Source organism: Cetorhinus maximus, chromosome 10 (assembly GCF_964194155.1).
Source record: "Cetorhinus maximus chromosome 10, sCetMax3.hap1.1, whole genome shotgun sequence".
NCBI classification, from domain to species: Eukaryota; Metazoa; Chordata; class Chondrichthyes; order Lamniformes; family Cetorhinidae; genus Cetorhinus; species Cetorhinus maximus.
This window is the reverse complement of record NC_135888.1, coordinates 45,272,498-45,297,867: the sequence shown is the minus strand read 5'-3', so window position 1 is coordinate 45,297,867 and position 25,370 is coordinate 45,272,498. Positions and strand designations below refer to the sequence as shown.

At 42.5% G+C, this 25,370-nt stretch overlaps 1 protein-coding gene across 2 annotated transcripts in view; it reads left to right on the top strand.

The window, feature by feature from the left end:
* fkbp15a (FKBP prolyl isomerase family member 15a) overlaps positions 1–25,370 on the top strand; it is an 85,337-nt gene that overhangs the window by 14,601 nt on the left and 45,366 nt on the right. For both annotated transcript variants that reach the window (XM_078550414.1, XM_078550415.1), the window contains exons 3-17: positions 2,056–2,134; positions 2,612–2,681; positions 2,819–2,893; positions 10,152–10,250; positions 11,132–11,281; positions 12,683–12,751; positions 14,342–14,485; positions 15,109–15,251; positions 16,636–16,684; positions 17,185–17,301; positions 20,303–20,411; positions 20,811–20,905; positions 23,075–23,177; positions 23,696–23,805; positions 24,488–24,595. In XM_078550414.1, the coding sequence (XP_078406540.1) occupies positions 2,056–2,134; positions 2,612–2,681; positions 2,819–2,893; positions 10,152–10,250; positions 11,132–11,281; positions 12,683–12,751; positions 14,342–14,485; positions 15,109–15,251; positions 16,636–16,684; positions 17,185–17,301; positions 20,303–20,411; positions 20,811–20,905; positions 23,075–23,177; positions 23,696–23,805; positions 24,488–24,595 (1,520 nt within the window). The remainder of the gene's footprint in view (positions 1–2,055; positions 2,135–2,611; positions 2,682–2,818; positions 2,894–10,151; positions 10,251–11,131; positions 11,282–12,682; positions 12,752–14,341; positions 14,486–15,108; positions 15,252–16,635; positions 16,685–17,184; positions 17,302–20,302; positions 20,412–20,810; positions 20,906–23,074; positions 23,178–23,695; positions 23,806–24,487; positions 24,596–25,370) is intronic.

Here is a 25,370-nt window from a genome sequence, read left to right as displayed (position 1 = left end):
TCTGGCTTGCTCATAGCAGTGTTCTTGCAGATTAATGTTTACTCTTTAATTCCTGGAGAGTTCAGGCCAATCCTGGATGGCCGGCAACCCAATCTCAGGAGCTTGTCCACATCTTTATTCAATTCTTTCAGCGCAACCACGCTTAGTGCGAATGCAGCAGTGCATTCATAGAAAAATAGTCCCTAAGATCTAACTGACTTCTGTGGTTTTGTAACTTGTGGATTTCCATGACACAATCACTTGGGAATGAGTCTGATCCTTTCATTGTTTCCAAATCCTCCAGTTAAATTGAAGCCAATGCTTTTTCAAAGTTGGAAGCCCTAGTTCTCTTAGCTTGGCTTGGTAAAAAGAGGCCTTAAGCTGTATACCAATCTTATGGCCCTCTTCAGAACTACTTGCAGAGCCTCTATATCCTCTACCAAACTAGATACTGTACCATCTTCAACTGCTTCATCAATGAGTTTCCGTCCATAAGGTCAGAAGTGGGGATGTTCGCTGATAATTGCACAATGTTCAGCACCATTCGCAAATGCTCAGATACTGAAGCAGTCTGTTCCACATGGTTCAAGTCCTGGAAAACATTCTGGCTTGAACTGATAAGTGGCAAGTTACAGTACTGTGGGTGTACCTACATCACTGGGACTGCAACGGTTCAAAAAGGCAGCTCACCACCACCTTCTCAAGGGCAATTGGGGATAGGCAATAAATGCTGGCCTAGCCAGCTACACCCATACCCCATAGAAGAGAGAAGTATTTCTGTTCAATGTTCTTGTTCTTATACACAGATTTGTGTTTTATGTTTAATTAATTTGGCTATATACTTTTTGCTTTCATTTTTCTATTATCATAGCCTCACAGCACTGGTTATTATGGATCTTCAAAGAATACTGCACTATAACACCCAGGTCCTTCTGCTTAGTAGCCTACACTGTCTTGGAATTGTGTCCACCCAAGTACAGGACACAATATTTGTTGCTTTAAGATTCTGTGAAAGGATTAGTCTGCCTTTAACTTTTACTTTAAATCGGATTTCTCATGCACAAGGAGTTTTTTTATTTTTATCGATTGTTTTAAATTGTTTTTATTTATTCTGCTGGGGTTTTGGTGCACTCCACCACCATGCACCTCTCTTAAGGTACCAGCTCATCATGTTGAGTTGCTTTTGACTGCCTTGTGAATGATTTCTGTGTCTATGCATTTGGTGGAGAGGACATCTTTTAAGTTGCTCTTGCTCCAGCTTATTTCCCTGTAAGTGTTTGGTATAATGCTGCAATACCTGGGGCAGGATTTTTCATATGGCGGGTGGGCTCGACGGGAACGGGTGCGGAGCCAATCGCCAATTAAGGCCCAACTGACGTAATACGCAACCGGTAGCGCTCAGCACTACCTGAGCAGGCGGGGGGGGGGGGGGGGGGGTAGGAGGGAGAGTTGGGGCCAGTGCTCCTTCGTGCGTGCGCGCATAAGAGTGCAGCAATCTCCCTGAGGCTTGGAGCTGCCTTAGGGAGATTAAATGGATATTAAAATATTTAAATAAATGATTAAAAAATTTATTTAAACATGTACCCTCGTGAGTTGGGACATGGTTTTATATTTATGAATATTTATTTATTTAATAAAAGCTTCAAGAAACCTCATTTTGCTTGTGGATGAGGTTTCCTGAAAAACACGAAGGCAGCTTGAGCTTTTCGCTTGCCCGGCAACCTTAAGGTTGGACGGGCAGTGTTCACAAGTGCTTCAATTAATTTCTTAATGGCCTTAATAGGTCATTTACATTTTGGCGGGCGCACAGCTGACTCCGGCATGCGCCTGCCGAACAAAATATCGCAATGGCGTGTGGTGACGTCAGGACGCACTACTGCACGCAGATGAAAAAATCCTGCACCTGGGGTTGGAACCAGAGGAGAGCGCTTGATGATTGATTGCCATTACAAATGGCAGCCTGAGCCATCCTGCCATCCTGTTCTCTGACAGTGTTACAGTGCCATTGAATGTTATTGCTCTTTAAGTATGGAGAGGCTTTAATTTCAAACCATCATAAATTTCTTTTCTCTGCAGGAGCGGGTTCACAGAAGCCAACAGCTGGTGCTGCTCCTCCGGCAGTTTTGTTCGCAACTGGAGTGCATGGTTACCAATAGTAAGTGCTATTGTGGAGGGCAGGGCAATGGAGGCTGGTTAAGGACCTTTGATGTGAGAGAGTGGGATGGAGTGACTGGTTAAAGCTAACCTTGGTTCTGGAAGCTAATGTGTCAGCATTCTGCCATGGGGTTTGAAACTACTTCCAACGTACAGTTGAGTGGCTCATCTTCGTGTTAAAGTTTACAACTTCTTGCTTTTTAAGCATGGATGAATTCTTGATGAAAAGCTTATCGAAGTGCAGATACTCAAGCTAACTTTATTGGGCTTTTTAAGGATGATTTAATAGGTGCTTAATCCATCTTGAAAGTTAGCATTGTAATAAAATAATTCATTGTTCCACAACCCTGAGTATTTAAATATCTACTCCATCTTTTATTAAGGGCTAATTGACATTGCACTGACGAACAGTTGGAATGTGTGTGTCCTGGTCAGAGTTCCGGATCTGTTACTGAATGCATTCTTTGTTGTATTACAGTCTGAATGGTCAGTATGTGAAGCAAGGGAAGCTGGGTGCGGCGATTCTTGGAAACCATGCTTCAGCAGAGGTGGGTTTGACTGATCAGGGAAAGTGGGGGTGCTGTGTGATTTGGTGTCTCCTTTAGTTGGTGGAATGAGATGTACGGTTCTTGTATATCTTTTTGTATGTGAGCTGATTCTTTTTCTCCTTCTCTGACCCTTAAAGTACAAGATTCTCCTGTACGCCAGCCAGCAGAAACGGATTGCTGCTGCGCGCATCTATCCGACGTTCACTTTTACTGTGAGTAACTATTTGTTTGAAGTATATGGGATTTTTGAATATGGATTGTTATCCACTAACGAGTGATTTGTTCATTAATCGGAGTTTAAAATTCAGTCCCCTTAATACAGTTTTGAGCACTTTCTCCTTAAATCACACTTCATTCAGATGTATTAGTTCTGTTAGTAGCTTCATTGGGTGCTGGTTTGACGGAGTTATTGAATTTGATGATGTGAGGAAGTTGGACAAACATCAGTACATGTGTTAGGTAATCTCGGCATATCAGCTTCAACTTTGCGCAAGTTAATGATGAAACATCTCGGGGTTTTACATAATCTTTGTTGATGTAAAATGTTTAACCTGCAGTATTTATTAACAAAAAACTCACCTAGGGCATTGATTCTTTTGACCAAGCTTTTTCATTTAAAATTAATTCACTTAAATTAATAAAATCTGGAATTGAAGGCTGGTGGTGACCATGAAACTATCATCGATAGTTTAGATCCCTTTAGGGAAGGAGATTTGCCACCCTTATCCTGTCTGGCTTACATGTTACTCCAGTTGATTGTTGTGGTTGATTCTTAATTGCCCTCTGAAATGGTCTGGCAGGCCCCTCAGTTAAAGTGCAGTGCAATTTGGGATGGGAAACAAATGCTGGCCTCGCTAGCAACACCCATATCTCATGAAAGAATAATGAAAAAAAACAAATGTCCAGATAAGCATGCAGGCACCTTTCTCCCAGAAGAGATCTCCAGACGTAGCCCTCTGTTTCGAGCACATTGACAGCCAGTAAAGGGCGTGTAAGGAGACACTCCGGTGTGAGACGGAGACCAAGTGACTAGCAACTTAGGCTCGCGTGGGAATTCTGTGCACGGTGGAAAGAGGTGTCATATACAGAAGAGTTATTCTAAGTTGGGAACAGAAGCTGCTGAGCAGAAACGGACCTGAGTGTAAACCTCACCTTTGGAGCTGAGTTTGAAAAGTAAAACCGAACAGTGACATCACAGGAAAACCATAAGTTCATTGGTTGGTAAGAAACTACTGTTGGGGAGTGTCTTTCTATAGCTGTAAATTAGAAAAACATATTATTTTTAAAGAAGTGGCTACTTGGATTTTGAGTACGAAACACTAGGAATAAACATAAAGTAATATAAGTAAGCCAAAGTAAAATAAAGTTAACGTAAGGGAAGTAAAGCTAAGACATGGCAGGGCAGCTAGGTAGTGTGAAATGCGTGTCCTGTAGCATGTGGGAAGCCGTGGACACTACTGGTGACTGAGACGACCACATATGCAGGAAGTGCTCCCAGCTGCAGAAACTTGAGCTCTGGATTTCGGAGCTTGAGTGGCAGCTTGAGTCACTGCACTGCATCCATGAGGCTGAGAGCTACTTCAATAGTACAATCAGAGAGGTGGTCACACTGCAGGCTAGGAGCATGGAGGCAGAAAGGGGGTGGGTGACCGCCAGGCAGTCCAGGAGAACCAAGCAGAAAGTGCAGGAGCCCCTGGGGTCTCACTTGCTAATTGGTTTTCCATTTTGGATACTGGTGAGGTGTTGGTTCCTGAGGAGTGCAGTCAGAGCCATGTCTGTGGCACCATGTGTGGTTTGGCTGTACAGGAGGGGAGGAAGAAGAAAGGAAGAACAATAGTGATAGGGGATTTGTTATTTAGGGGAGCAGACAGGCATTTTTGCAGCCTTAGACGTTACTCCAGGATGGTATGTTGCCTCCCTGGTGCCACGGTCAAGGATGACACTAAATGGCTGCAGGACATTCTCATGGGGGAGGGTGAACAGCCAGAGGTTGTGGTCCATGTTGGTACCTATGACTTAGGTAGCGTAATGATCCCAGCTGAGGTTACCCCTGGACAAGCCTGATCCCTGAGTGGAACCCAGCTTGATAGATCCTAACTTTTAATTGTTTGTTTAGATACGTGGAGAGTAGCTACTGAACAGAGTCACAAAAATTCATCAGCTGACTTCTAACAAAAGAATAAAACATTTATTTAATGAGAAATGAAGAACTATATTACAATACTTCTTCACCCACAGCTATACCACTACAGATTTGTAAGGATATCACAAGTTACAAGAGCTATCATACACTTTAATGTTCACAGTAAATACACAGTGCATGTAAGTCCATGGTGACTGGTGGTCAGACACACCACACTCTGAAACTAAGTGACAGATGCCACCTCAACCAGACAGATGCTATGGATCTCTCCTCAACTCCCCCCAAATGGTTACACCATGAGCCATTCGGTCTCACTGAACTCCAGTCTTTCACACGAGGGTTTCCAATCTCCACTTTCCAAGAACCCGCTTTAGAAGCTTCTCCCAAACTGACGCTTTCTCTCAGACACCTTCCAAAAGGGTTCATCTCCAGGGTTTCGAACTCCCCTTCCGATGTTCCTCTTCCCTGAGTCACCGCATGCATTTGAGCTTCCTTCCACAAACTCTGTCTCACTGACTCATCTGTCAATAGTATACCAGTGCTTCACAAGCCCATAGCAAAGAGCTGCAGACCTTCAGCCATCTCTTTGGATCTTCTGGCCTCTTGCAAGCTGTTCTCGCTTTAAATCTCCTTTCTGCAGCTTTTGTCTCTTTAAATCTGCGGCTTGGAGCCTTCCTATCTGCTCCTCACTCTTAACTTCACTTAACAGGACCTTTTCCGGGTTCCTGTCCTTTGTCTAGAAGATCTGCTTGGGACTTTCTCCTGTTCCACTCCCCTGGATTTTGGAGTCTTTTCTTTAGTTTGGGACTGGCTATCTGCCCCCTTTGCTATAGTCCCTCCTGGCAGTTACTTTCAAAACCAACTGAACTCAAACAGCTTCCAAATCAAACTGCTATTTCTAGTTTCTTCTGTGTGCCTGTGGGAGGGACCTGCCTCTCTGGACCCTTGTTGCTAGGCAACAACCCAGTTTCTCTACCATTGTTTGTTTAATTTGGCTTAGAGTCGTAAAACTCTCATTAGAAATGCAGGCACCTTTTAAAGTGAGCCTAAAACTCATTTCGACCTTTCTTAACAGACAGATACAGAAATATAAATTAAGCTTAAACATTAAAGCTAAAACTCATTGCTAACACCCTGAAACACAAATATAACTTACTTAAGCTGTCTATTTCCTAACAGTAGGAAGGGGGATGTGGTCCTGCAGACAGAATTTAGGGAGCTAGGTAGAAAATTAGCAAGCAGGACCTCAAAAATAGTAATCTCCGGATTACTCCCAGTGCCACGTGCAAGTGAATACCGGAATAGGAAAAGACAGATGAATAAGTGGCTGGAAAGATGGTGCAGGAGGGAGGGCTTTAGATTCCTGGGACACTGGGACTGGCTCGGGGGAGATGGCACCTGTACAAGCTGGATGGGTTGCACCTGAACAGAGCCGGGACTGTGTTCCTTGTGGGGTGTGGTGCTGTTATGGGGGCTTTAAACTAACTTGGCAGGGGTGTGGGAACCAGGAGAGAATATTAGAGAGTAATACCAAGGTGCACAAAATACTGGGAGAGACAGATAGTGCTAGAGTAGAGAATAATAAGTTAATAGGTGGTGCCGGAGTAAGGGAGAAAGTAACTAAGTCTAAAACAGGGTTATACTGCATGTATGTGAATGCACAGAGTATAGTAAATGAGATTGGTGAGTTACAAGCACAGATTGCTATGTGGAATTATGATGTTGTGGCGATAACAAACCTGGCTCAAGGAAGGGCAGGACTGGGTGTTAAATATTCCTGGGTATAAAGTGTTCAGAAAAGATAGGGCAGGAAGAAAAAGAAGAGGGGTGGCTGATTTGGTTAAGGAGAGCATTGCAGTGCTGGAGAAAGGGGATGTCCCAGAGGGCTCAAGAACAGAATCAATTTGGCTAGAGCAAAGGAACAAAAAGGGTGCAATTACATTGCTCGGTGTAGTCTACAGGCCATCGACTAATGGGAAGGATGTAGAGGAACAAACCTGCAAGGAAATTACAGATAGGAGTAAACATCGTAGAGTAGTTATAATGGGGGACTTTAGTTACCTGAATTTAGACTGGGATAGTGGCTGTGTCAAGGGCAGAGAGGGGCAAGAGTTCCTGGAGTGTTTTCAGAATTTTCTTCAGAAGTATGTATCCAGTCCAACAAGGACGCACTGCTAGACCTTGTTCTTGGAAATTAGGTGGGCCAAGTAGATAAAGTGTCAGTGGGGGAACATTTAGGAGACAGTGACCATTGTATCATAATGTTTAGGATGACGGTAGAAAAGGACAATGGGCGGTCCAGAATAAGAATACTTAACTGGGGGAGAGCCGGTTTCAATGGGGCAAGAATGGAGCTGGGCCAGATAGACTGGAACCAAAGGTTGGTGGGGAAAACTGTAGCTGAACAATGGGCTACCTTCAAAGAAGAAATGGTTTGGGAACAGTCGAGGTATATTATCTCAAAAGGGAAAGGTAGGGCAAACAAATCCAGAGCTCTCTGGATGAAAAAGGAGATAGAAATTAAGATAAAGAAGAAAAAGACTGCTTATGACAGGTGACGGGCAGGAAATACAATTGAGAACCAGGCTGAATACAGAAGGTTCAGCAGAGAGGTGAAGAAGCAAATAAGAGAGGTGAAGAGGGATTATGAGAAAAGGCTGGCAGCCAACAATCTCTAAATCTCCTATAGGCACTTAAATAGTAAAATTGTGCTAAAAGGAGTAGGGCTGATTAGGGACCAAAAAGGGGATTTACACATGGAGGAAGAGGGGCACAGCTGAGGTGTTAAATGAATACTTTGCATCTGTCTTTACCAAGGAAACAAATGCTGCCCAGGCTATAGTAACAGAAGAGGAAACTCTGTCACTAAAGGGTTCAAAATTGATGATGAGGTGGTATTGGATAAAATGCTATAACTTAAAGTTGATAACGCACTGGGACCGGATAAGATGCACCCAAGGATATTGAAGGAGGTGAGAATGGAAATTGTAGGGGCACTGACCATAATCTTTCAGTCTTCCCTAGACTCAAGAGAGGTGCCAGAGGACTGGAGAATTTCAAATATTATACCCTTGTTCAAAAAAGATTGTAAGGATAAGCCCAGCAATTACAGACCAGTCAGTTTGACTTAGGTAGTGGAGAAGCTTCTAGAAACAATTATTTGGGATAGAACTAATAGTCATATGGAAAAATGTGGGTTGATTAGGAAGATCCAGCATGGATTTCTTAAGGGACAATTGTGTTTAACTAACATGCTGGAGTTTTTTGAAGAGGTAATACAGAGGATTGATGAGGGTAATGCTGTTGATGTGGTGTACATGGACTTCTAAAAGGCATTTGATAGTGTCGCACAACAGACTTGAGAAAAGTTATGGTTCATGGAATAAAAGGAACAGTATTAATGTGGATACAAAATTGGCTGAGTAATAGGAAACAGAGGGTAATGGTCAATGCATATTTTTTGGGTTGGAGGAAGGCTTATGGTGGAGTTCCCCAGGAGTCGGTTTTGGGGCCCTTGCTTTTCCTGATATATATTAATGATCTAGATCTTGGGTGCGCAGGGGACAATTTCAAAGTTTGCGGATGATACAGAACTTGGAAGCATTATGAACTGTGGGAAGGAACATATAGAACTTCAAAAGGACGTATACAAGTTGGTGGGGTGGGCAGATAGGTAACAGATGAAGATCAGTGCAGAGAAGTGAGAGGTGATTAATTTTGGTAGGAAGAACATGGAGAGATGATATAAAATAAGGTGTACAGCTCTAAAGGGTGTACTGGAACAGAGAGACCTGGGTGTACATGTGCATAAGTAATTAAGGGTGGCAGGACAGGTGGAGAGAGCAGTTAATAAAGCATACAGTATCATCGGCTTTATTAATAGGCATAGAGTACAAGAGAAAGGAGGTTATGCTGAACTTGTATAGGACATTAGTTAGACCTCAGTTCGGGCATTGTGAACAATTCTGGGCGCTACACTTTAGAAAGGATGTGAATGCATTGGAGAGAGGGAAGAAGAGGTTTATAAAAATGGTTCCAGGGATGAGAAACTTCAGTTATGAAGATAGATTGGAGAAGTTGGGACTGTTCTCCTTGGAGAGAAGGCCGAGAGGAGATTTGACAGAGGTGTTCAAAGTCATGAGGGGGGCTGGAGAGAGTAGATAGGGGGAAACTGTTCCCAGTCAGAAAAAGATTGAGAAAGAGAGGGTATGAATTAGTGATTTGCAAAAGAAGCAAATGCATTGTGGGAAAAACCTTTTTCATATAGTGAGTGGTTTGGGTTTGGAATGCACTGCCTGGATGTGTTGGGGAGGCAGGTTCAATTGAGGCATTCAAGAGGGTATTAGATGGTTATTTAAATAGAAACAATGCGCAAGGTTATGGGGGAAATGCAGGGGAATGGCAGAGCCATAATGCTCATTGAGAGCTGGTGCAGACACGATGGGCCCAACGGCCTTCTTCACTAACAATTTTTTGATTCTGTGAAATGAGTGAGATTCTGATTTATGTCCCTTCATTTATTACTTGTAGTCCTGACATGTTCAGTTTATATTTATGTTGAAAGCAAAATATGGCAGATGCTGGAAATCTGAAATAACAGCAGAAAATGCTGGAAAATCTCAGCAGGCCTGGCAGCATCTGTGGATAGAGAAACACAGTTAACGTTTCGAGTCCATATGACTTTTCTTCAGAGCTTTTTAGTGGCAAGGTCATCTTGTGTTCTCATCATTGCCCAACTTTAGGTAGTGAGTTAGTGTTTGTAACTGCTGGTCCTTAGTGTTCTGAACAAGATAGTGGTTGTACTAACCGGGTGATTCTTAGACCACGATTTTTTCTTTGTCTCTGTACACTTCAATCAGCTTTCCCAATCCTGACACTTCTCCATTCCTGGAGGTGTCAACAGATTTTGTGTACAGTTCTGCAGGTGCTGTTTGTCCAGTACTTTAACCCAGTGATCATTCTTGCATGTGAACCCTGAAAATGTCAGAAGGCTACTCAACTATACCATGCATCATAACATTGTTCCATCCTGTCAAAAGACAATGTTCAATGATGGCAGTCTCTCTATAGCAATCAGGAGATGGATCTTTTGACTTGAACCACTCTGCTCTGTTTTTTCTCCCTTTCTGGCTGAGCTCAGGTATTTGGGACCAATTCTAGCAGCTCTTTATTGTGCTGCATGAAAGGTATTAACTCAATACACATCAGGATGGGTCTGTGAACTTAGCAGTGTCTGTGGCCCAGTTCCAGAACTACATCATCAAATGAGCAGTTTATTGGAAGTTACTCTGCTTAACTTAACCCATCTTAATGTTCTTTCCTTTCAGGTTCAAGCTAATAATTACTGCGTGTTTTACGATGACCAGCGGCAGAATTGGTCAGTCATGTTTGATTCTGAGAAGGCTGTGGTGGAATTTGGCAAACAGGTAAAATCTAATTGTTCAGTGAGGGTCTTTGGCTATGCTAGTTAAAAAAAATTTATGGTGGGCAAATTGAAGTTTTCAAGATTGGGATCACTAAAATTTTAACGTTAACATGAGAAGGAACAAAGCAAGATGGAGTTGTATGATCTAAGTAAATGACCTGATCTGTTGTGTTGCTGACGAGACCCGAGAGGTGGTGATCTGTCGCTTCGTCAATATTTGCAGACCATGTGGAATTTGAACTCCTGACTCTCTGGATTGTTACTCCAGGCTCACCAAGCTCATTTGTGATTTCTGTGATATTATTGAATATCGAGACACTGCCACTGCCTATCTGCATTTCACAAAGCCTTACCTACACCAGAAGATTGATGTATGGTGACATTCTGTCTACTTTGAACCAGCATTCACTGACAGGATAAGACAATTGAAGATTGTTTCATCCACTCTTTGTCTGTTCTGCCTTTTTGAATAAAGAAGTTCTTCTAATATATTTTTAAAGTTTTTTTTATTCCTTGTGTAAATTGTGGCTTTCAGTCCTATTTTCTTGGATTGATCAAGCAATTTAGGATTGCCCTATTTTAATTGCATTGAAAGTGATTTGTTTTGAGCTTGAACTCTCCCGCTGTGTGCCTACATTACTGGAGATCTAAATACAGATTAGTAAAGCTGATTAATTTGTTCTTGAGTGATCTGTAAGTATGTGTTGTGGGTGGGGGGAGAGAATTGACGGGGGGCTTGTGTCACCATCCTTTACTGTTTGTCACTGTAGTCATCCTTAAAGTTTTTGGCTTGGTGGATTTGAGTTAACACAATTTTAACAAATTTTAGCAAGCGACCTTCTCCAACCCTCAGTTTAAGTCTCTTTTTGCTCTCTTGTGCAGGTGTGTTTGGCCAAATGCAACAGCGCCTCAGCGTTGGAATCAGTGCTGACCCAGGATCTGGCCCCAGGAGATGGACAGGCAGTCGAAACAGGTGACTCTCTGGAAGTGTCCTACACGGGTTGGCTTTACCAGAACCACACATTTGGGCAGGTAGGGGACGTTCCAAGAGGTGGAATTGACTCAATGTCATGGCTCAATTCCTTTGTTTCTGGCTGCTCTAAATTTGTTCTGTGGTCCCCAGTATGTTGAAGATTGTACTGTACTTAAAAAGCAGGTCTGTCTTAAAGTACGTTTGGCATTTCAGCCAGGAACTTTGAGTTTAAATATTAGCTGGTATTTTAACTTCAGATTCTTGGGGACACTGGGTAGTTCAGTGAGTCAGACACTGGCCTTTCAAATACAACCCAGACTGATGTAATGAAAGCCTCTGTGTTGGCTGTAGGGTCCCAGGTTTTGGCAGTTTTGATTTGTTTCCTTAACTTGGAATCTAAAGTATGCTAATAACACTGAATTTATAATGTCAAAGATCACAATGACTAATGTAGAAAATAGAAAAAGCGTGCTAATGCAGTAATAGATGCCCCACTGAGGCACGTCAGGCAAAGCGGAAACAGCTTTACTCTGCATTCTAGTGCATTTATAGCCCAATGTGACATTGCAAAACTTGTTTACACTGCCCAGCTTTAATTACCATTCTACCACTTAGGAGAGCTCTGCACGTGTACTTGCAGGTACGCAGTATAAGAAAGAAAGATCAAACTTGCATTTATATAGCATGTTTCATGATTTCAACATGTCTTAAAGTGTTTTGCAGCCTATAAAGTACTTCTGAAGTGTAGTTATTGTTTTCATGTAGGAAACATGGTGGTCAATTAGTGCACAAAGTCCCACAGTCTGTTTTGTTGAGGTTGATTGGGGGATAAATATTGATTAGTGCACTGGGAAGATCTTTCCTTTCCAGTCTTCGAATAGTGCCATGGGATCTTTTGTGTCTGCCCCAGAGGCCAGCTGGGGTATCAGTTTCTCATATGCAAGATGACATCTCCTCAGTACTATATTGAAGTGTCAGCCTAGACACTTTGTGCTCAAATACTTAGAGTGGGATTTGAACCCACGACTGACTGACTTGGCGTGACATTGACCCACGGCTGATACTTTTTGTCAGTTAACGTGGAGATGTTTGGAGAGCATGGGTGCGAGTGCGCATTCACTCTCAACATTTACTCAACCATGGGTACGTTTTTTTAATAGCTCAGGAGGTGTGCTTGGGTGGCGTTATCCAACTCTGGAATTTTTCTCCAATTTTAGAATTTTAGTAAAGAGAAAACTGTATTCGGCTAGTGCTCTATTGATCGGGAAGTGGTTGATGCCAAAACTGGACAAACTCCCACATTTAGTATTGCTCCTGGATGCTAGGTTCACACACACATTGGGTAGAGTTTAATGCAATAGCCCTTGAAGCAGTCATGCCCAGGAAAATAGGTTCAGTTTCCTGTAGCACATTTTGATGCTCCTTATCATGGTTACCCTTTCAAACTTGCTGTTTTTCAGGTTTTTGACACAAATGTGAACAGAGACAAGTTGCTGCGGCTGAAAATAGGATCTGGGAAAGTGATAAAGGTAGGCCTGGGGGACTGTGGAAAGGACAAGAATGGGAAGGCCTGGTGTGGGGTTGGCAGTAGGAAGAATGAGTTGTGGGGGAGGGTTGGGCATGAATAACAGTGGGCGGGGGGTGGAATTTGAATTGGCTATGGGGCTGTAATCTTGGTATGCACATAAGAAAGTAATCAAAGTAATGCACTATAATGTAGTAGTCTCTTGCCCATGAGTTGGTTAAGTTGCACTTTTGCATATTGAGTGTCTTGTAACAACTGCAGAGCAGCTTCATGCATCCAAGCGTGCTTTGTTTTGTCATCCTCCAATTTCCCTTCTCTTTTCTGAATATTCCACCTCACTTCCCACATGTCCCTGTATCATGGTTGTCCTTGGTGTTGAAAGCATATTTTTTCAGCATTGTGCTTTGGTGGGGGACCTTGCCTGCCATAATCTGTATGCTCCTGCCAGTGTTTTTTTTTCCTTTGACTTTGTGGATTCTAGAAAATTTTCCACCGCTAATATAGCCTCACCAGCATTCAGTTACTTGGCATATCCTTCTATCTTTTTTTTGTGACCAGAAGTGTAACATGTGCTGCCATGCAATCTTGGGACCTTATTCCCAAATCCTGCAATTATTTTTCCAAGGATCTTTTCATGGAAACTGTCTGAATCTGGACACTTGTCTGTTTTCAATCCCAGTCTTTTATCCTGTACAATTTTTCTGCCTGTAAGATTCGTTCCTTCACTAATTTCAAGCTTTAACATAGTGTATAGCTTTAGTATTATGCCCACTGAAGCTTGAAGCAAAGATATTCATTGGCAATCTTGCCACGTACTTATCCTCTTGCTCTCATTGTATCTCAATTTGATTTTAACTATCCACTTCCTCCTTTCTCACCTCCTTTTGACCTACTTCTACAAGCTTTTGACCATTACCCTTGAGGCTGCAGATTTTTTTTCCTCACCTTATTTTCTTGAAGTTTTTGTTTCCTATTAGCCTCAGTCCTCATTTATGCAAGGGCAGATGGCCCTGGCTAAAGTTGTATTTTGATTAATACTGTGGACCATGATTGCAGCATTTCAGAAGTGCTCCTTTTGCCTTTGAGGGATGTATATGTTTGGTAATCTGCTAATTACCTTCTTGAATGGATTCCAGTGTTGGTCACTGATTCTCCCATTTTACTCATTCCTTCAAGGTTGGTCTCATTTAAACCCTAAGCCTTAGTTTGTGTTGCTTACACCCTGGCCACCCTCAGCATTGAAACCTGATGAGTGATTCAGTCATATTATGGTCACTATTCCAAGATGGTCCTCTTCCCTTCTTTCTCTGGATGTGGGTGCCATTAGCAAGGCTGGCATTTATTGCCAATTCCTCTGGCATGGCTTGTTAGGTCATTTGAAGACAATTATAAGGGTCAAACATGTCACTGTGGAACTGATGTAACATATAGGCCAGGCCATAAGGATGCCAGGTTTCCTTCCCTAAAGAACCCTAGTCGAACATGTTGGGTTTCTAATCAACAGCTACGTGGTTACTTTTACCGATAGCAGCTCTTTATTACATTAAACTGTTGGGAATTTTTTGCTGAACTTTGTAACTGGTGTATTTTGTAGGGATGGGAGGTCGGGATGCTGGGAATGAAGAAAAATGGGAAGAGACTGTTGATCATACCTCCAAGTTTGGCATATGGATCACAGGGAATACCAAACCGGATTCCACCTGATGCAACGCTCGTCTTTGAGGTGGAGATTAAAAGGGTGAGTGTCAGCTAAGGAGCAGTCTGATAAACTGAATGTTTGGGGACTTGAAGTAGGGTTTTCACCCCACTTTGGGATGAGACTAAACCATGTCCAGGTTATCTTTGGAATAGTGTCTGGTAACACTCCGGTTGGATCATCATGCGTGGAATAGGTACCAACTTTGAAGACCTGCCACTGAGATTTCATTTGATGAATACTGTGCGTTTAGTGGAATGGTTCAAATTGAATGTGCGAGCAAAGAATAATGTAAAGCAGTTGTGCAATGATGGGTGTGGGATGGATGCACATATATTAATATAGAACAAGTTTTCCTGAAAACTAATGTTTGGCAATTTTGATCAGAGTGTGGCCTTTCTCTTTGAGTTTCATTTTATGTATCTAAACATTTCAGGGCCAATTGAAATATCATAGAATAGTTACAATATAGAATGAGGCCATTTGACCCTGTTAGCTCCTTGTTGCATACTTGCATTGATAGCTGAACAAAGCACTGATTCTGACTGATGATCGTTGCTTGGTTGCTTTCTCAGTTAAGCGAGTCAATGGCGGGACAGGGAGGTGATGTTTGGATATTTGTGTGCACTTGAAAGTTCACTTTGTTACTGTCATCTCTGTCATAGGTAAAATTTTCAAAGGAATCTGGGTTTGACAAGCAGAGCTCCAGCTCTCATGATTCAGTTGCGTCTTCACCTGCCCCCAGTATAGAGAGCCTGGCCATGGAAACTTCGATCCCAGCACCAGTGTCTGTGCCTCCAAAGCCTGGGTATGAAAGGTGTAGAATGTTGTTAGTTCACAGCCTTTTCTGTTCCTTTGACTTAAATTTCCTAATTATAATTTGATTAAAATTGTCTATGGTATAATTAGAATTACACTTTCTATCTTGAGACTTTGGGGGTTCCTTTCAACAAAATGTGGACTCATTGATGAACCTGCCTGTGAGAGAAAGAACACCATAAAATATTAGAATCCAGGCTGAAGCGCAGATGTCCTGAAGCTGAGCCACCACAGCTGGCTCTCTAATATAAAAACAGAAAATGTTTGAAATACCCAACAGGTCTGGCAGCATCTGTGGAGGGGAGAAACAGTTAATTTTTCAGAACTATCATGTTTCATCAGAACTGAGAAAAGTTAAGATAGCTTCAAACAAATGAAAGGGAGAACGGTTGGAAAAAGAACAAAGGCAAAGTTCTGTGATTGGGTGGAAGGAGAGATTAAATGACAAGAGTCGGTCATGCAGGGCTAAGGGCACAATTAAGAAACTAAAGATGTGATCAGAGCAGGCGTGGATAGCAGACTGAACAGCTGCTGTCTAGAAACAAACGAGAGAAAAACAAGGATAAGACTGAAACATGCAAAAAGAAAGGCAACAAAATGGGTGCAGTCTGAAATTGTTAAACTGAGTCTGGAAGGCTGCAAAGTGCCTAACTGAAAGATGAGGCACTGTTGCTTGAGCTTATGTTGACCTTCACTGCAGTCAGTAGAGGACAGGGAGGTTAACGTGAGAGCAAGGTGGAGAATTCAAATGACAGGTAACCAGTAGCTTGGGGTCATGCTTGTGAAGTTCCAGGAAGTGGTCATCCAATCCTGCATATGATCTCCATAAGGACCATTAGGGAGGACAATAAACGCTAGTCTTGCAGCGATGCCCACATCCTGTGAATGAATTTAAAAAAAAAATATATTGTCCTGAATTCGAACCATGTGCATTTTGTTTTTTGTTAGCAACTTGCGCTGCAGATTTTAGTACAGTCAGACACTTGAGCAGTGCTACAGTTCACTTCTGCTAAAATGCAGTGGCTCAGTTGTTCAGTTTGTAATATGACATCTCCATACCCATGTCTGATGTTGAATAAAATCCCATGAGGACTTTGTGCTTCAGTATGCAACTTCACTTTGATGCACATTACAGCCTCTGTTTAGCATACATTTGGTAAAATTGAAGTGGGAGGGTTTGGAGGCTTAGCACTAATTCCTGTATTTGACATCCCAGTCCTCCATTCAGTTTGTTTGGGAAAAGAGCTCTCTGGGTGATTTTGGAATACGGTGAATTATTAAAAGTATTGTTGGAGATGCTGAGGGAAAAGGCTCATCGTTAAAAAGCTGTTAATAAACATAAACAGTATATTCCTATTTTTCAATCTTTTCAGGGAGCATGTGGTGCGGGCCAAGTCCAGTTCACTAAGTGACATGTTGGCAGTAAGTATGAGTCTACTTGCAGTTGTTGTACTGTGACCTCTGCCTGCTATTCAATTATCCTTTCGTTTTCCTTTTAGCCATTGTGATTCTATTGCCCTCTCACCTGCTTTTATTTCCTGTAGTAATCCTCAATTGGAAAAGCAATTGGACAGCTAGTTCCTGATCTCTACTGTTGCAAAGTGTTGAAGAGCTGGATCCAGCTCTCATTCTTCCTCCGTGGCCTTTCTGTAATGTGATGTGACTGAAAATGGGCACTTGGCATGTGGAGAGTTGTGGATGTGAATGCATGATCAACCACTTCATGGTGCAGGACTTTGATATGCTGCAGTGTTTCTAAGCTTTTGTGGCCTGCCCATTCCAATTTTATATTCCATTAACAAACTGAACTTCTTTAGCACTCAACTGTTGGGTCCACTCCCTGAAATGGGAGGGAATTTAAAGAGTTACCTTTCTCTTGCTGTTGCTTGCAGTTAAAGGCAATTATTCTCCCTCTTTCCTAGAATCCAGATACCACTAAAGCCAAATTAATTTCTCGAATGGCGAAGATGGGTCAGCCAATGCCATTTCTCACAGGAGCCCACTCTGCACAACCTGACTCCAGTGACTCGGAACTTGAGGTAAAAAGAATTAGCAAGGTCCGCACCTGCATTTTTCTCTATTGTTCTCTGCACAGCAATGTTTCAATCAATCTGCTTTCTGCATTGAATAAATTTTTTGTTCTGTTGGGCTATGAGCCCAAGATAAGTAAGCAACCACATGATTTACTGCAGCGAACTCCATCCTTGACAAGCAGATCAGCCATGATCTTATTGGATGGCGGAGCAGGCTTGAGGGGTTGAATGGCTTACTCCTGTCCCTATTTCTTATGTTCTTTACCACTTAGGAATGTGTAAAGGTTAGTCTAATTACAGCTTGGATAGGTTTTTTGTGTATACTTTTGAGGTTTAGAAGGTATCCTAAACAGTTGGTACCATCTACAAGATATACTACAGCTACTCAGCAATGCTCCTTCTACAGTACCTTCCAAACCCACAGCCTCCACCACATAGAAGGACAAGGGCAGCAGATGCATGGGAACAGCATCACCTACAAGTTCCCTCCAAGCCACACACCACCTGACTTGGAACTATGGGCAGGATTTTCTATTTGTTCACCGGGCCCGGGAGTGGCCAGGAAAAGGTCTGCTGACCGTGATCAGCCCCCGACCGTGAATTCAGGCTGGTTGGCCAATTAATGGCCAGACAGCGTGAAAGGCGCACTGAAATGCTCAGCGCTGCCAGGGTGGGGGAGGGTGAGAGCAGAAGTCTGCGCATGCGCGGGGGAGCATGCACTGAAAGCTCCCTGAGAGCACAAAGCTGCCACATGTGACTCAAGTCACATGAAGAGGGACATGTTTAAAATGAAGTTGAAAATTTTTTTCTGGCTTTTTATTTACCGTTGGAAACCTCATCCCGCCTGGCCTATTTGCCCGCCTGCCAACCGAGCGGTTGAACAGGCAGTGAAAAATACAAATTAATTACTCAAGGGCCTTAATAGGCCTCATAATTGTCGGTGAGTGCGCTGCCGACTCTCATGCGTGCCCACCGACTGAAGGATCGCGAGAGTGCATGATGATGTTGGGACAATTGCCCAATATCATCACACGTGATTTTACGCCTGATCGAGTTTGGCCCGTTTCTGCCCGCGGGACGTAAAATCCTGCTCTACAATCTCCATTCTTCACTGTCACTGGGCAAAATTCTGGAACTCCCACCCTAACAGCACTGTTGGTGTACCTACACCACATGGACTGCAGTGATTGAAGAAGGTGGCTCACCACCACCTTCTCAAGGGCAGTTAGGGATGGGCAGCAAATGCTGTCCTAGCGAGCGCCATCCACATCCTGTGGAAGAATAAATTAAAACAAAATAGAGTGGGCATCTGCGAGACTTTATTGTTTCCTTGTATTTGCTGTAATATGCAGGTTTGTTGTAGTTTTAGTGCACTATTTTTCCTAAGGGATTAACATGTTTAATCATTACAGTTCATCTATTGCAGCTGATTGCCAGATAATAAAACAGGCACACAATTTATTGTACATTTCAGACATGATCTAAATTAGTTGTCAACTATGTGAGGGTTTCAATGCAAATGTCGACTCATACTGCACGAACCCTGAAAGATGAGACCAGCTATCCAAAATCAAATGTGGATCATTAAGCAAAATGTTTTTTTCATGTATTAATACATCACTTTGGGTGTTGCTTATGGCAAATGGGATGTTGTGCTGTTTTGTAAGAACCATCGTTTAAGCATGTAATGTGCAATGCATTATTCTATTAAGGTGGAGCCTTGTTCTTTTTTAAGACCATAATGCAAACTCAAGTCACTGAGTTTAATTGACCTGTGGTCAGGGAACTTAGCAAATTTTTAGTGATTTATCCATTTTGACTCCAGGTGTGAAATACCCAGCGTTCAATAACTGGCTTCTTCCGCTGCGCATCTCCCCCTGTTTTTTTTAACATGTTCTACATCTGTAATGAATTCTCGTAGGCTGCCATAATCCCTTTCCCTCTAGGAAAGGACTGGGAGACTGAAGTCACCATCTTTTCCCTTCATCACAAGCTCCAAACCCTTGCCACCAATTCCACCTCTCTCCCCAGCCACTGTCTCAGGCTGAACCATATTGTTCACAACCATGTTCTATCTGGCCATTGAGCTGAATTTCCGGACAGCATCTTCTCTCCATCATGATGTCTGCCTACCACCAATTCCACCCAAAACTCAACCCATCTGCTGTTGCAGCCCTTACCGTGTCACCTTGAGACTCGACTATTTCAACATTCTGCTGGCTAGCCTCTCATGCTTCACCTCATAAGTTTCAGCTCATGTTAAACTCTGCTGCCTAAATACTATACTGCATCAAGTCCCACTCACCCTTCACTCCTGTCCTCCTTGGCTTTTAGCGCACTAATATCTCAAAATTCTTGTGTTTAAATCCCTTCATGCCCTTTACCCTCCCAAGCTTGCAGTGTCCATTAATGCTACAATCATCACCTGCCCCTCCATGCCAACCCTTCCATGACTCTGATTCTTGCCTGTTTTGCAACACCCCCAAATCTCTGTGGTGAGTCACTGAGGGAGCACACCTTGAAATTCCTTGACTAAACCCATATTCCACCTCCCTCTTTTTGACGATCCTTTTTTTTTAAACACATATTTGACAAAGCTTTTGTTACCCCTTCCTACAAGTCCTGTATTTGCCTCAGTGTCTCATATTTTTTTGGTTACCCTTCTGAAGTGGAATGGATCGTTTTCTATGTTAAACTATATAAATTTAAGTTATGTGGTATCCTTGGTCCAAGATGATTAGATCCCAGTTTAAAAGTTTTTAGAATCCAAATCCTTACTTTATCCAGTTATAAAGAATTAGTTAAGGTGTAAGGAGGTCCCAATTAGTTTGCCTTTACCATCTGTATCTCCATGCATCAGATGTCATCTTCACACTCCAAACCCAGGAGCATAATGTGAGTTGTTGTGGGCTGGTTTGGTTGATGTCAATGAGGTACAGCTAAGCATTTGTTCTCATTCTTATTTTCTTCATCCACTGTCTCCTTAACATTCTGTATCAATTCTCAGGATCATTCATTGCGGGTCGCCCCACTCGCTGCCCCGTCTCCTGCCCCATCATCCGTTCAGCACACTGCACATCCTGTTCACAATCTGCCTCCACAGCAGCCAGCACCAGGTAAGGCTTTTGCTCAGTTAGCTTTGAACGCCTCATTGCCAACCCACTGTAATATTTTTATCACAATTTGTCCTTTATGTCAAGTTAATTTCAGTTGGGACATGTACAAATTTTATTTGGACCAAATGTCCTTGGTATTCATTTGGCACCTTGGCCTGTTGCGAAGCCACCATTGCTAATGTGGCAGTTGCCATCTCTCTAACAGGTTGGAGATTGAACCTGCAATATTCCCCGTCTTCTGCTGCTGAATCATGCCACACTGGCCATCCACTCACTACTGAGCTAGTTTACAAAAGTTTGCCAACTTAATTTTGCACTTTAACAACTCCTCTATTTGTCATTGCTTGCAGACTGTTACTTGCCTGAATTATCACCAATTTTCTGTTTCTGTATTAACAGTGCCTGTATCGATGCACCCGTCATCCTCTGCAGCATTAATGCCAGTCACTATGTCTGCACAACACGGACTGCCTGGCAGTGGACAGTCCTTCCAGGTACATTGCAATATCTTCCATCAATTTGGGCTTGAGTGAGCAGAGGTAAGGGGCAAAACTTTATGTTTTTTATGTAACTTAGAACTCGAAGGCTTGTTCCGGACTAGTGTGCAGTAATCCAGAGTAGTTTCAGTTTTCACTTACTGGCTGAACCTTTGAGTTGAATTTGCCTAAATGAACCTGTATCAAATAGTCGCGACTTAATTTTTTGATGCAAAGCTTGGGGTATGGTTATCAGCTGACTTGAATGTAGGGAACATAAGAGCAGGAGTAGGCAGCAACCAACTACAATAGAGAATTCTCACTGACAGCAAACCAGTGACCGTAAAGCAAGTTTTATCATTCACTTTTTATAATTTTACATAAAAAAAGACTTGTATTTATATAGTGCTTTTCAGGACACCCAGATGTCCCAAAGCATTTTGCAATCAATGAAGTACTTTTGAAGTGTGGTCACTTTTGTAATGTAATAAGCACAGCAGCCAAGTTGTGCACAACAAACTCCCACAAACAGCAATGCAATAATGACCAGATAATGTTTTTATGATCTGAGGGATAAATATTGGCCAGGACATGAGATCTTTTACTTCCACACGAGCAGGCAGATGGAGCCTTGATTTAATAGTGCAGTACTGAGTACTAATTAAATCATAGGGGATAGTAAAATTAAAGATCTCTGAAGCTTTCAGTAAATTAAATCCAAGGTTTTTAGATAATAAGAGTTGAGTAAGAACTTTTCAGTTAACGACCTTAAAAAAACAAATAGTACAGGTAATTATTGGTAATGATAATTAGCCGTAGTCTATGAAGGATGGTAGGCATCGCTCTCCAGAGAGAGACAATTGGTTATTACATAGTTTGAGGGCACCACTGCACATCAAGCGTGGGACAAGAGAAGGAGGCAGGCCTCCATGAACTACCACAGCCGGTACGGGGATTGAACCTGCCCCATTGACGTCATTCTGCACCACACTCCAGCCATCTAGCCAACTGAGTTAGCCGACCCCTTAAAATCAAGTATACCTGAGTACTTCACTGGAGTGTCAACCTCAATTTTTGCATTGAAGCCCTAGAGTGGGACTTGAACCTGGAACCTTGTGACTCGGCCATAAGTGCTACCAACTGAGCCACAGCTGACAGAAGCAAAGTAAAGATTGGAACGTATACATGGGGTTAAACTGGAAACTGAAATATTATAAAATTTAAAAAGAAAATTATTCTAAAACCCAGTGAAATTTTTGTCACTGAATGGAGAAATTTAACATTCCACAAATATAAATTTTAGTTTTTCAGCTAATTATGACTTAGTCCACTATTAACCCAAATACACCTCGCTTAACCATGCATATTTTTTTTCAAATAGTGTATAAAGTGTAAGTTTGCATCAATTCCATGATTGATTTACATCTGTAAGGGCATAAAATAAAACATCCTGTGGAGGAACAGGAAATCACTGATAGCAACTTCTGGATTTCTGCATTTAACTGCACATGTGCAGATGCCAGAAGTTGTCAGTTTCCCAGAATGGTGATGGCGAACACTGCCAGTTTTGTCATTATTTTGCAAAGATCAGGCCCCTTTTCAAACAAGATTTTACACCAAGGAGATACTAGGAAGGTTGATCAAAAGCTTGATTGGGAAGGAGAGAGAAGTAGAGAGTTTAGGGAGATAATTCCAGAGCTCGGAGGCATGACAGCTGAATGCATAGTCGCTGATGGTTGAGCGATTAAAATCAGAGATGCCAAGTGGGTAGACTTGAAATAAGGTGGAGATCTTGGGCTGTTGTGGAACAGAAGGCTATAGAGATAGGCAGGGATTAGCACCTAATGTTCTTAACATCTACTCATATTTGAAGCATTCTCTCTACACTGTCTGCTCATCCCTGGGCTATTGGGCAAACATCTTGTGTTGCTTTATTAATCTTCACATGCTGTAATTTACCAGACCACAGACTATGGCTTCACTCACTTTAACAGCGAATCAGCTTTACCTGTTTGCGTGGACCTATAGTCTGTGGTCACTGATTCCTGGACCTTCACACTAACCTGTCTGCCTGCCCAGCTAATGGAGGAGTCATGTCACCAGCTGTGGTGGGTGGATTGCAAAGACGAAATTTGACTTTTTTTATGAAAACAATTACACAGTTCATTTATCTTTTCTGTAATTCAGCCATACACAGGGATATCCTATGGTTACCCACAAGGGCATGCTGCCCAGACCCAGATTCAGACAGTTGCACCGATGTTCCCAGCCCAGACACAGCAGTACCAAGGTATGAATACTAATCAGGTGGCTTTTTGTAGTTTGTGTAAATTTCTGTAATGAATATTAAATTGTAAGCCTTTATTTTGCAGTGTGAGTAACTAGTACTTTGCATAATCTCCTTTGTTCCAGTTCTGTAGTCCTGTGTGATTCTTGTGTTCATTGCTTAGTTGGTTGGGATGTAGCCGGTAAGGTAGTGTTGTGCACAAGTACCTGTCTTGTACTGTGGGTCTCAGTGCACAGTGCTTGAAAGGAGTTATGTTTATAGAGCCTCAGCGTCCTAACTGGTGTACAAAGCACCAGTGATTTGCTCTCCTGCACTCCACTCAGTAGAGCAGCAAATTCAAATGGGTAGCTTGTGGTTTTGGTGGGGAGGTGGAATGCTGTTGTGTGTTTGATTTTGATTGCATAAAGTTGATCTTTAAGTTACATTACACAAATTTCAGCATTTCGTAGCCTGCAGAGTAACAAAAACGCTTCACTACCCTTAGCTTATGTTGCTGTACTTTGTTTCTTCTGTTGTTGTAGCTGCTGGAGATGTCACTTCCTTTATGATGACAGAGGCACGGCAGCATAACACTGAGATTCGATTGGCTATTAGCAAGGCCTCAGATAAAATCGACCAGCTTTCTCATAAGGTGAGTTGCTGTTGGAACCTTCAACCTGGTACGTTACAAAACACTGGGTCAGCAACTAGACAAAAGGCGGGTGAGCAAATATAGCACAGTCAACGACAAGTTTATGCTGATATCAGCACCTTAATTGACCATGGATGATCAAAGTTTCTCGGCATAGCCAATAACTGTTGCTCATACTTGCCACCTATATCACTGTTCTTTCGCTGTCATTGGGTCAAAATCCTGGAACACCCTTCTTAAAGCTTAGTGGGTGTAGCTGCACCAGATGGACTGCAGTAGTACAAGAAAGTGGCTCACTACTTACTACCTTCTCGAGGGCAATTAGGGATGGGCAACAAATGCTGGCCATGCCAATGATGTTCACTTCCCATGATAGAATAAAATAAGTCCATGACCCAAGAATTAAATTTTAAAAACACTAGGTGAAGACAGAATCAGGCTTGAACATTGCATTCCCCATGGTCAAATGGGCTGTTGATGCTTGCAACAGATACAGGAGCTATCAATGCCAGGTATAGGGGCATGGGAGCTCAGGTGCATGGTCAGGGATACAAGCTTGACATCTAATGTGGTGCATGAGTGTGAGGCTGCAGGTAAAAGAAAGGGATGTACTAGATAAAAAGGTATGTGCCTCATCTTGGGAGAATCCAGTGGAGCTGATGCTTGTCCTTCCATGTCGCAGGTGGAGGATTTGCAGAAACATGTGAGCGGGCCCTCGTTGTTCCCAGGTATTTCATCAGTCACAATGGAAACTAGCATGATCATGCATAACATCCAGAGAATTATCCAGGTAAGTGCAATTGTTGTGTGTCTAGGTGTTAGGTTTGTGGAGAAGATACTGCAGAGTTAAGCTCCAAGCTTTTTGCATATTGTGGCGTGGTCATCTGTGTATATCCAACTGCTTTCCTCCTTCCACAATATGCAGGGAGGGATATGGAGCTCTCAAAAGATTAAACAGTTGACTAGAATGGAAGCCCACACCATGAGAATTTAGCACATTTTCACAAAATCACAGAATTTTTACAGCAGAGGAGGCAGCCATTCAGCCCATCGTGTCAGCACCAGCTCTCCGAATGAGCAGTTTACTTGCAGGAAAGCTGCTGATGTTTGAATTGATTGTCATCATTTCTTTGTGACATTGTTTTGCCATAATAATCTTCATGTCATTTCAGCCATCCCTTGCACATCCATAGAATCTCCTCTCTGCAGACTTTCCTGTAGTCCATGACTTAAGTTATTTTATCTCTCAGCCTCATTGGTGTATGGTTTTCCACTCGGATGCAGTGGTGTCTGTGATGCACCATTTGTTTCCCCTTACCTGTACCCTGCAAATGATTTGTAGCTTCCTGTGTAGCTGTGTCCTCTCCCGTATAGCCAATCCCCAACCAGCTCACCTGTAGTTAGGATCTATGTAACAGAGACTGAGATTGTAGCCTACAACAAAATATTGAGCGAGTTAGTAAGAGGTTGGGCAGAGAAATTGTGTACATAGTGCATGATGGCGGTCACCTGGTACTTTTTTTTAGCTATTTAACAGTCATTACAATATTCTGAGTGTTAATGAT